This window comes from Gobius niger (genome assembly GCF_951799975.1).
Source record: "Gobius niger genome assembly, chromosome: 3".
Classification (NCBI taxonomy): Eukaryota; Metazoa; Chordata; class Actinopteri; order Gobiiformes; family Gobiidae; genus Gobius; species Gobius niger.
This window is the reverse complement of record NC_136854.1, coordinates 37,186,818-37,199,275: the sequence shown is the minus strand read 5'-3', so window position 1 is coordinate 37,199,275 and position 12,458 is coordinate 37,186,818. Positions and strand designations below refer to the sequence as shown.

The 12,458-nt window shown below is 40.6% G+C and overlaps 1 protein-coding gene across 1 annotated transcript in view; it reads right to left on the bottom strand.

Annotated features, from left to right (window-relative positions):
* Window positions 1–5,864: 5,864 nt before the first annotated feature.
* unc93b1 (unc-93 homolog B1, TLR signaling regulator) overlaps window positions 5,865–12,458 on the bottom strand; it is a 33,635-nt gene continuing 27,041 nt past the window's right edge. The window contains exons 10-13 of the mRNA XM_079553380.1: window positions 10,122–10,425; window positions 9,819–9,940; window positions 9,623–9,745; window positions 5,865–6,191 (exon numbers count right to left, since the gene is read on the bottom strand). Coding sequence (XP_079409506.1) covers window positions 5,868–6,191; window positions 9,623–9,745; window positions 9,819–9,940; window positions 10,122–10,425 — 873 coding nt within the window. The 3' untranslated portion in view covers window positions 5,865–5,867. The remainder of the gene's footprint in view (window positions 6,192–9,622; window positions 9,746–9,818; window positions 9,941–10,121; window positions 10,426–12,458) is intronic.

Genomic DNA, 12,458 nt, shown 5'->3' with positions numbered 1-12,458 from the left:
AAGTTGCATAATGCACCTTTAATGCATCAAATTCAAATAGTGGCAACAAAATGAGGCTGAAATTGATCATAATTTAGACGAATGTCTCAAGAAGGCTCCATAAAAAAGTTCTGAGTGATTGTTCCTGTCCCAGTAACTACAGTATGGGCCTTTGTTGGCTATACGGTGCTTCTCATGGTGACATTCTGAATTTTTACACCATTAAAAGACAATATCATCAAATTCCCACACATATAAACAACACATTTACATATAATGCATCTAATTTACGAAGTACTTGCTGTTCCCTTACACCTCACACAACAAGATTATGTATTGTCCCCTTCCTACATTAAATATCCATGGAAACGTTTTGATTAAATCACTCACTTATTATAAAGACACTGAGTTGACAACGTAGTCTCCACCCACCCCCAGGGAGGGAAAAAAACACAAAGGCAAGACTTGGCTTTAACGGTGTTTAATAAAATGCCTGCTGTTTTAAGCCGCTCCCGTGTCGCAGAGGTGCAAAAATATGCAGCTCTGACACCTCTGAGAAGCATAAGTAGAATTATGACGTGTGAATTGGTTACACAACTCGTCGTCAGTCAAAACAATGCCTCGGAAGATTGACAAAGTGCATCATTGTGGCCCTGAGATGGATAAAAGATTATGCAGATTTTGAAGGATATGTTCATGATTACATCCACAGCTTTTGACAATAATGTACCACGATAAAAAGAAGAAAAGAAATTGTGTAATCCAGCCAAAAGGACAATAAGTAAATGTCCTTTTTGTGTTGGTCTAATCCCAGTATTTTGTATCCATAAAAAACACAAAATCACTAACACTAACCACTAAGCCACTGTCAGACTAGGATTCAGGATTACTACTAGTCTATTTCACAACTTTTAAAAATGGTAAATGGCACATGGTCCCATTCTCTCACCTCTGGTCCCTGACCCACACTTTGGGAACCGCTGATTTAAAACGAAATGAAACCTGCACCTGACGGTTATATCTGTCTGACCACTGAGAATTAACCTGTGAGTAGCCCAATTCGTTTTCGACTGTGCACATTCAGAGAACCATAGTTATTGTAAGTAACTGCACGTATGAGAACCGTGTGGATTCTGTAAATAGTGGGAAAATGTGTCGCTTCTAACTTCACCCCAGTTTGGAGCTATAGGAAAATGCTAGCAGAGGCTAAATGCTAACAACGTCTTTGGTCTATTTGACTGAGCACACGCCCAAAGACCAGACAGGTACGCATCAACTCGTCTAAGCTCAGGTAAGAACATATCTCAGTATGGAAAAAACGGTGGCCTCTTCCTTTAACCCATCATTTACTGAGGCTAAATATGGTGTAGTTATTATAAAGTGTTATGTTTAAGTCTTAAAGGGACTATACGGAGTTTAAAAATGTTAAAATTAAAGGGACTGGATGCAAGTTTGCCATTTTATACTCACTACTGCCACCTCAGGCCATATGTGTAACTGCACCTTCTATATTAAGCTCCTGCATGATGGCAGTTCGGACCCGAAGTAACACCTTTTTGAGTGAAAGTGCAGGATTTTAGAGGCAGTTGTGGTGAACAGGTCTGAGCTCATTCTACACATTAGGACATGGCTGGAACATGTAGGGGGAGGAAAATACATAATTTTAACATTTTTAAACTCCCTATAGTTCCTTTAAGTATTTTCCTTCCCTGCATGTTTCAACAATGTCTTAATGTGTAGAATGAGCCCAGACCTAGTCACCACATTTGCCTCTAAAATCCTGCACTGTCACTCAAAAAGGTGTTCTTTCGGGTCCGAAGTGCCGTCATGCACAAGCTTTATATAGAAGCTGCAGTTACACCTATGACCTGAGGTGGCAGTAGTGAGTATAAAATGGCTAACCTGCATCTAGCCCCTTTAATATAGTTTTTTATGTGATTTTTTCACTTACGCAACCCAGAGTTGAGCTTTATTTAACCAGAGTAATCCCAATTAGAGTCTGGATCTTTTTCCTGGCCTTAAAGAGGAACCTACTGAGCTTGCAACCAGCCGAAGCGTCACAAGGCTTAAGCTTAAATTCACCCTGCAGCGTCACCATCTATCAATCAATTATCGCCTCTCTCTCTCATCTGGTCTCATCCTACTTCCAGACTCTGGATGTAAACATCTCCAAAGCTCATTCATCTTGCCTGTGCAGACGCTTATCGCTCAACGTCTTCTGCCCGAATCTGTGCACCGAATGAGCCACATGCAGTACAGCTTTCCTAACGCCTCCTCTCGTTTCTGTCTGTCCTGATTGAATAGTAATTTACCGAAGTGAACCGTATTTAACAAACAACAGCAGCGAGACAATGAGGGAAAAGTTAAGATTGTTTTTCTAGCAGAGAATCTATACGAGCGAACAAAGTAATCTCGAGAGTGCAGACATAACCGAGGCTGTTTCGACGGTCAGCATGCAGCAGAGCACTCTGTAATTACTTCATCAAGCGCTCCCCGCACATCTTCAGCTAAATCAATTCTTCATTTGTTTTTCCAGGCTTTTGAGACTTTTGAGAAACAACAGACACCAGTCAAACATCACAAGCAGTGTATACAACATTTCAAAACTGTTTATTGCTGTAAGAGATTAATCGTACCATTTAACATAAATAGCTTGAAGGCTAATTGGTAACAATAAATTGGTAACATATAGACCAGGGTTAGGCAACCAAGGGCCGAACCTCACCATTGTAGCCTAGAGTAAAGATCCATTTTCCATTTTCTCTTTTTTACATCAGTGGTTCTAAAGTGGTCTGGCTCCGAGACCCGCCATTACCTTAATGACAAGCTGCGACCCAAATAAAACTATATTTTGTCATATATCATATAAAAAATTGTATTTACCACACATGTTTTTATTGAACAAGCTGTAGATTTGCTTTTAAGACTGAAATTACGATCAAAACAACCCAATAATATTAATATTAACAGACTCCAGTGTGTTTCCGTGTAGTTTCAGATGGAAAATACTGAAAAAAAAAGCTCCCTGTAGGCTCGCGACCCACTTTTGAGTCCCGACCCACCAGTTGAGAATCACTGTTTTACATTATATATGACCAAGTGGGATGTTCTGCAAGGACATTTAAAAAATACACTATGAAAAGACACTATTTCTCGCATTTTTAGAGTACTTTAACAGGTATTTGATCCCTTATTTACATAGCAATATTTCTCAAAATCATATTGGGGTCAGAGGTTCTGTGCTGGGCCTGACGTTGCCTACCCCCTTTTGACCCTTTTGCTGCTTACATCATCAGTGACATCAGCTGGAGGCAGGAAGTGTTCAAGAGAAATGAGATTAAACTAAAACTAGTGATCATAAGTGTAAAACTACAACTAAAACATGTGGTCCTGTTGTGGCTTGAGGTGCAAAAACAAGAGGAATGACATTTGAGACGATAAAATAAGGTTTATCTGATATTTCCAACAACAGATAGACATTTGTTTATCGTTACTATGACAACAGCTACAATGGAATTAGATAGGAATCTTGCTTCCCGCTTCCAGCTAAATCCAGAATGTTTACAAACAATTAAAGGGTCTATAGTGCAGCCTTAAAAATATATTTAAAAAAAAAAAATCACATAATGTTGCAGAATTCAATAAAGCAATTTGCAAAACTAGCATTGCATAAGACCTGCATCACCTGACTCATGATTTGTCTGGCCAGTGGGGCTGAAAAACATGCAAGATACGTCAACTATGTTCAAAATAGCTTGAATAATAACATTTGTCAGACATTTGCTGTGATATAAATGGGATAACGTTAAAATCTGGCTTCCTCTCCATCTAAAAACAAGCGTGTGCACGATTAGTGACAGTGAATGGCCGCCCATCTGTCAGACTGTGCTCTAGACGCTCAGAGGGTGCACTGTGTGAGGATCATTTTAGCTTACCCTCTTAACCCCCAACTGGACCGACCATATTTTGTCCAGTTTGGCTTTACCCAAATCAAAAAGTCAAAGACAAAAAAGTTACGACCAGATTTGTAGGCGTTACACTGGTCTACAGAGTTCGGGAGTGTGATGTCATATCGCTAAGCATCATGGGATTAGCAGTAGTAGTGGTAGTAGTGACCCAGCAGCTAACGGAGTTGCTCCACGGCTTTTTTCTCCACTTTTTACACTGTTTTCAGCTAATGTTAGTCTATGGAAAATGTATGCTAACAGCTGCAAACATGGCGGATCTCCATGGTAACGGTGGATTTTCCCAAACTCTATGGGAAATGAGTCAAACTGCTATGGAACTTCACCTCTATCTACGTCATTTCCTGTCAGTGGCTTAAAAATTCAAATAAAAATAACTTTTCTGCCCAAAATGTCTTTAAAATTGCACAGATTTGATCCATCTAAATAAGTAATATTTTCAAAAGCATTAAACCTGTCATATGCACTAATCAGAGGCAGGTAGTACTCAGTTATATTTACATAAGTACATAAGAAATTATACTTCTTAGAGTAGTTTTATCATACAGTACTTTTTACTTAAAATTATTTCAAAGTAACATTGCTCTTTGTAAATATTTTGCCTACTCTACCCATGTCTGAAAATAATCATTGTCCAGCATTTTAGTCAAGAATGTCTTAAGGTGCTATTGACATTTTTGCGAGACAGTTATTTGTAAAATGAAATGACCCAGTACTAAAAATCATCTAATACGTCGTAAAAGTTTAAGCGTTTGTTAGAAATGAATATTTCAGGACCCTTGAGAAACTAGTTGCAATAACACCTTTAGAAACTCTTAATATCCAATTTTTATGTGAAATTTTTACTCACACAACCCAGAGTTGACCTTTATTTAACCAGAAAAATCCCAGTGAGAGTCTGGATCTTTTTCCAGGGGTCTACTGGAACCTACTGGAGTGGCAGTGCAGGCTTTAAGGCAGTTGTGGTGAATAGGTCTGAGCTCATTCTACACATTAAGACATTGCTGGAGCAAGTAGGCGGCGGAAAATACATAATTTTAACATTTCTAAACTCCGTATAGTCCCCTTAAGGCTTTAAGAGGTTAAACTCATGAATTTTATAAACTCAAAAAGTTCATGGAGATTTTCAATAGGACTTTTACATCAGGGACAAGGGCAGGACACTTTTCTTGTTCCCTCCATATTTAGTTTTTATAACTTTTTACATAATAGAAAAAATAAGCTTCAAAAGTGTCTGAACCCACTGTGTATTTACTGGGTAAAATGGCGCCATGTGGGAACCCAGGGTGCTGAGGGCGCACCCCCTGGTGGATAGTTTGTGAACTGCAGGCAATATTAACCCCTTAACTCCCACCTGAACCGAGCTAATTTTCTCCAGCTTTACCCCAGTCCAAAAGCTTCTGGAAAAAAAAGGTGTGAAAATAAAAACAAAACTGAGACGAAAACAAGGATGAAAATGTGAAAAAAGTGAGAAAACATTGACGAAAAAGAGACAAAAAATTTACAAAAAATGGCAAATATTTATAAAAAATTGACAGAAAATTGAGAAAAATTTGACGAAAAATTGAGAAAAAATGGATGAAAAAGTGATAAGAATTCGACAAAAAAATGCAAATAATTTGACGAAAAAGTGACAAAAAAAGGCATGAAAATTTGACAAAAATGAGATGACTGCCCAACAAAAAAAGTTAGGAAAAAAAATCTGATGTGAAGAAAAAGATCAATTTAGTTTTGTAGGTCTTTCAAATGAGGTGTTACACTGGCCTACAGGATTTGGGTAAAGCTGAACTGGAGAAAATGCTCTCGGTTCAGGCGGGAGTTATAAATAAATAGGATTTATGCACAGAAAAAGTATTTTGGGGGTAAATTTTGTCCCTCAGCACCCCCTAACTAAAATCTCTTCCCACGGCTCTGTTTGTTATTCTACCCGTCCATGAGCCCGTTCTTCTCCTCCCAGCCCTGCTCCTCTTCCATCTCCTCCTCTCTCCCTCTGTTCTTGCGCTGCCGTCTGTGGCGCCTCTGACCCGGGGGTGAGTCATGCCCGCAGGCCCCTCCATCGTAGTCTCGCCCCCGATTGCGGTCGCGCTCCTCGTACTCCACCTCCTCGCCGGGCACATGCTCCTCGTCCTCATCCGTGTCCTCGTCGTCATAGTCGTCGTAGTCGTCATAGTCCTCATCATCTTCATCGCTGTGGTCCAGGCCTGACTCATCGGAATTGTCCTCCTCCAGGTAGCGGTAACCTTTGACCTGAACGGGGAAAATGGGACAGTGATGACAAACAATGAGATCAGACACAATAGTTCAATCACACGCGCTCTGACCCGTAAATGAATACACTGCCTGACACAGAAAAAGGTCACCACAAAATAAAGAGGTCACACGCTCTAATATTCCCTATTTTTAGCTTTAATTACAGCACGCCTTCACTGTGGTACTGTTGCAAAAAGCTTCAGCAATATCAAAAGATCCAGTGGTGCGTTCATTTTTCACCACAATTTTGTATTGATGATGGGAGAGTTCGACCACTGCGCAAAGCCGTCTCTAGCACATCCCAAAGATTCTCAATGGGGTTGAAATCTGGACAAGCTATGTGTGGACATGACGTCTCATGCTCCCTGAATCACTCTTACACAATGTGAGCAGAGCCGGTGCTGGCCCTTCTGGGGCCCTAGGCAAAAATCCACATGGGGTACGCATCCCATGGTTATTCGATGAAGCGCGAACCCATTTACGGTCAAAATCGGTTTCACTGTGCAGTAGTGCAGAGCAGAAGTGGAAAATAATGACCTCAATTCAGGCCCCCCGTATTTCCCAACTTTTTAAAATGGTAAATGTCAAATAGTCACATTTTCTCACCTCCGGTCCCTGACCCACAGTTTGGGAACCGCTGATTTCAAACTAACTGGCACCTGCACCTAACGGTTATTTCTGTCTGACCACTGAGAATTAGCCTGTGAGTAACCCAATTCGTTTTCGACTGTGCACATTCAGAGAACCAGAGTTACTGTAAGTAACTGCGCACATGCGAACCGTGTGGATTCAACTCATCTGTGAGACAAAATAGGCCCCGTAACAACGCATTGATTAATCAGTGAAGCAACACCGTAGGTTGACTGAGATGCAGGGCCCTTGTGGCTGCTGGGGCCCTACGCACCTTGCATAGTTTGCCTATAGGAAAAAACGTCTCTGAATGTGAGCCCCCTAAATCCTGGCATTGTCATCTTGAAATATGCCTGTGCCATCAGGGAAGAAGAAATCCATCGACGGTAGGGCTGCAGGATATTCAAGTAACTTTCGATATGTGATACCGCTGTGCAACATCGCGATAACGATATTATGGCGATATTTCACTAAACCATTCAAACCATCTTCAGAAATTTGTACAATTAACATCTCAACTGACAAATAGAGCAACACACTCCTCCTCTAGAGGGCAGTGTAGTGTCCCAATACGCAAAACCTCATTTGCACAATCAGCATGTTCATATAAAGCAAGAATGGAGTAATCTCCCAAATTAATAAAAAAAAAAAAAAGTTATACTATAATAACTCCCACTGTAATTTAAAATAATATAATGCATTATGTCTAAATAACGATCCTATATTTCAAGGCTTTATAAATGTAAACACACCAGTAGAGAGTGCACTGCTTCCCCTGCCTGGTGCTCAGATGTTTCACAAAAAGGATCAGAACAACTTTGCCGATAGTGTCTGAACTTTAAAACACAGATGAGCTTCTATGAAACATAAAAAAGGGGAATTTGTAGGACCCTTAATATAATTCAGATCAAGGACAGATCAAATTTCTGTGGTAGAGCTTACTTTTCCTCCACGTGTTTATCCCTGATTAATGGTTAATATCTTTATAATAGATGGTCCAGAGTCAAGACCAGTGTTCACGTCATCAGAGCAAAGTTTTCGAATTGGTCAAAATAATAAACAACATGTTATAAGCCATGCAAGTTTGATCACTTCCTTCCATTACCTGCAGGTACCTGTTCAGTTTAGCTTCTTTTTTGTTGTACAGTATTTCTTAGATCGATTATGAATATATTACAACACAAGCGACAAGAAAGTACCGGCCACAATTTCACTCCTGAACAGTCATAAACTTCCCCTTTCTGTTTTTGAACCCTATTCTAAAGTCTACATCCTCTTCTCTCACAGCATGTAATTTCACATCCTCTTTCACAACATCTGCGTCTAGGCTTTCGTTTATGTGATCTGTAGGTTCTGATACATATAGACATAGCCCGCCCACTACTGGTTAGAGACCAAATTCCCCAGGCCATTTCTTCAAAACTTTTAATACTACAGAGTGTTGATGTATGGTGAAGGCGTGATGACTAAGAACCATAGGGCAATTGTGTCCATTGATTAAAAAGCATTTCCGAGTCTTTTAAGATACATCTCAGATGTTGCTGCTTTGCATTAACTGTGTGTAGCCAAATATGTGATATATTTATATGCATGTGAAATGTTATTATCTACTGTTGGTGATCCCGCACCAATTACTGCTGGTTGCACTGCTACTTGATGTAGTGCCTCTATATATGGGTGGCAAAACAAGCTAGTTTACCATTAGATAGCATTGCACTTTACACACTCTTTAAAGAACTGTAAAGCCTGGTATCTAATTTTGGGAACTTTCTACAGCTAGATATTCCTCCTGTGATAACGCTGGGTTAGTTACAATTAAAGAAACCAGGCTGGTTTTCGTAAGGAACATGTTCGAAATCTCGTATACTAGACTTTGATTAACAGACCGTTAGCATTAGAGCTAACGGCGTAGCCGTGGTTACGACCGAACAACACTCCCCACGAGGGCCGAGTCTACAGTGAAGATCCTGCTCTTATGCCCTTTTTAGGAACATGCTCCGTCAGAGCAGGGTAGGAGGAGTCTGTAAATCCGCCATAGATTCCCTTTCAAATGTGGTCATTACGGTAAACGGGGAGGAGTGAGGACAGAGTCTATTATTTATCATGTCTATGTCCCGCACATACACTGGGGGCAAAAGGCTTGCTTCCATAATCAACACAGCCCACTCAAAACCTCGTCAATATCTCAAACATCATTTTAAGACATCCACCGACAACACAAATTATGTTTTTTTCTCATTGCCGTTCATATTGTCTTTTCTAATGCAGTATTTTTGTACCTGCATTTATCTTAGGTCATAAAATTGGAGACCTTGTTTTGTTTTTATTTTTCATGTGCTATTCTGTGTGGACACATCTTTTTTTTAGTCACTTTTTACATTTTTTATTTCATTACCACTTTGTCTTTTCCAGTGTGTAAATATACCACATTTACCTTTTTCCTAACACCATTTTTTTGTTGTTCGGAGGGGCGAGGGAAAAAAAACTTGAACTGTATTTAGATTTGTGTAAAGTTGAACTGGAGAAAACATGCTCGGTTAAAGGGACTAGATGCAAGTTGGTCATTTTTATACTCACTACTGCCACCTCAGGTCTTATGCGTAACTGCAGGTTCTATAATAACCTTGTGCATGACCCGAATTAACACCTTTTTGAGTGACAGTGCAGGATTTTAGAGGCAGTTGTGGTGAATAGGTCTGGGCTCCATTCCTGTGCAGGGTCATAGGTGTTTGAGCGTTTTTTTTTGTATGAACTAAAAGCAAATAACCTGGGTATTTTTTGCTTTTAGTGTCTCTCACCTTGTGCCTTGGACGGGGAATTCGAGGAAGCCTGTAGGGCACTTTCTTGACCAGACGCCGCTCCATCAGCCAGTAACAGTAACAGGCCAATAATAACATGGCCAAGAGAATCGAGAGTTTCCCCTGAGGGAGGAGAGAGACGAATAAGGCAACTTGTTTTCATTGTTGTCGGCATGTTTGTGCTAAAGATACAAACCCTCATGGGCATGTTGGACCAGAGGTACACCACAAAGATTGCCAGAGCCTGCAGCCAGTGATAGATTGTGTAAACAAAGTCAAGGCGCTCCTTTTCTTCCGCGTACAGAATCCCGACCAGCGCTGCAAGACACAAAGATGACTGTGCGGCTTTGTACTGGCTGTGAAAAGTTGTTGGGCTTTAAAGTGCAAGGTTGAGATGGCACATATAAAGACTTAACTTCTAATCGTATTCATGAGGCAGAATTCAGATGTTTTAGCTTTGGCTTGTAGTTTAATCATAAATCTCTCTTTCCACACTTACTCCCAACTCCGGTCTTGTTGAGGGCCGTGCCGAGTCCCCACAGCGCGGCTATGATCAGGATAGGTGCGAGGTAGTCGGGGCTGCTTTGGGGTGCATTTCCACACTGATCCCCTCCTGGGGTGGGGGAGAAGGCCAGGAGAACCACGATGAGCGCCCCGTGGACAACAGCACCCCCGATCAGGCACACCCACCGGGGCAGACGCAGCAGGGACAGGGACAGGGAGGAGAAGATGGACGCGGAAAACCCGTAGACCATGATGATGAGCCACAGTTGTTTCAAACCCAATGCACAGACGCCGTAGGACTGGGGAGGGAAAGCAGGGATTTAGTTTAGCGTAAAAAGAAAGTCAGTGTTTCATAGTGCATTGATGGAGCATAACATTATGACCACTGACCACAGCTGTATCTTTAGGCATCATCAAGTCACTAATGGCTCGTTTCCACCTACCTTATTCTACTCTACCCTACTCTACTATACCTGCATTTGAAATGGTTCTACCAGCCCACTTTACAGTTAGCTGGTACTTTTTTAGTACCAGCTTGGCACTGGTACTGTTTCCATAGATACAGCCAAAAGCAAAGCCATACATTTGTTAAGTGTGACGTCACGACTTCCACTTCTGGGTACTAGCAGACAAATATGCGAGAAAAAAACTCTTCAAAACAACAATCAATATTTCTGAAACTCAACGGAGAGTTACTAAACCTACTTATTTCTCAGACTCATTAGCCAAAAATGCCGCACATACTCCTAAAAAAGTAACATTCACTACTTCCGGGGTTAGCGTAGCTGCTGTGTCGTTAGCATTTCTCTCCGCTAACCTGGATGTAGTGATTGTGGTAAAGATTACTTTTATAGCAGTAGGTGCAGCATATATGGCTACTGGGCCTGATAAATAAGTATGTTCAGTAACTCTCCGTTGAGTTTCAGAAATATTGATTGTGGTATTATAGAGTTTTTTGTAGTTTCTCACGCATAGATACAGACGGCATCTCGTCATAGAAGGGGGCGTGGCTTCGCCAAGGGGGAAAATAGAATCTTTAGAGAAACACAATTTTCCACTCTTTTTAACCATTTTCTGGTGAAATATGAACTTATTTATCACATATAAATAAAGTCAAGTGTAAATCGGGCCCATATGGATATTTTCTCACAGCAGATTGTTCAGTAGAAGTGAAAAAAAGGCAGTTGTAGCTCGCGCTAGCTAACCGTTAGCATTAGCCCGATGCTAACATGTAGCATCAAGTTAACATTCGCTGTTATTTATGTATTTATGGGCTGTTTAACTACTTTGCTCCTCTCCATGTCTTTTTATCTTTATTTAGTAGAAAACTATATTCATAATTCAGCATTTGTTAAAGTAGTTTTGGAATAATTAGAGAAAGTTTAGATTTTTCTCCAAATTGTTTTCCCCCTTGACTGTTTTTAAACATGACCATATATGGACGATTCCAGAGATGCCGTCTGTTTCTATCTCGGGACCCGGAAGTAGAGCTGTGGCGTCACCACTTAAACGTATGGACACACCTTGGTAACCATGGATACAGTATCACATTCTACACTCTGTGCATAACTTCAAATCGATCCAGTTTCGATCCAACACGCCAAAATAAAAGCACACAGCTCATCTCATTGATTACTTCAGCAACATTACAAGAATATAATGAAATACACACATTTTAAGTGTTTTGTCTGTTAACAGTGAGGCAGAAAGAAAGTTGAACTAATGAAGTTCTGAACTAATGAATGAGATGGTGCTTTTATTTTGGTGTGCTGGACTGAAACAGGAAGTCACTTGTTTGGCGGCGTTGTTATGATTTGAAGCTATGCACAGAGTAAATAATGGAAACACAATCAGGCCAATTGGAGTAGGACCAAACCAAGTTGAGTAGAGTAGGGTAGGGCCGGTGGAAACGAGCCATAAGTCATCTCTATCAGGGTTAGACGGTATTGGTTTCTTTCAAATGTGACACAGGCAATTATGCTATGAGGTTTGTAGATATGCAAGATGTTAATTAGGTGTAGAAAAATAGTTTTGAGGATTCAGTCGAGTTTTAGACAGCTGTAAGAAAAAGCAGTGGTTCTCAACAAATGGGTTGTGACTGACAAGAGGTGACAGGACCATTTTCAGATTCAGTGGGTTACAGACTTTCTGCTAAAATTGACAGTTAATACATTGTGTCTTTCAAGTGGTTTTCTTTTCTTATCCTCTCCGTGATTTGTTTGTTTATGTTGCACAACCCAGGGCACCCTTCACCCTCACTGCGCATTTCACCATGCCTCAACAGCACTGACAACACATCTGTTCTACCATTTGAATCAACTTTCTCTGCCAA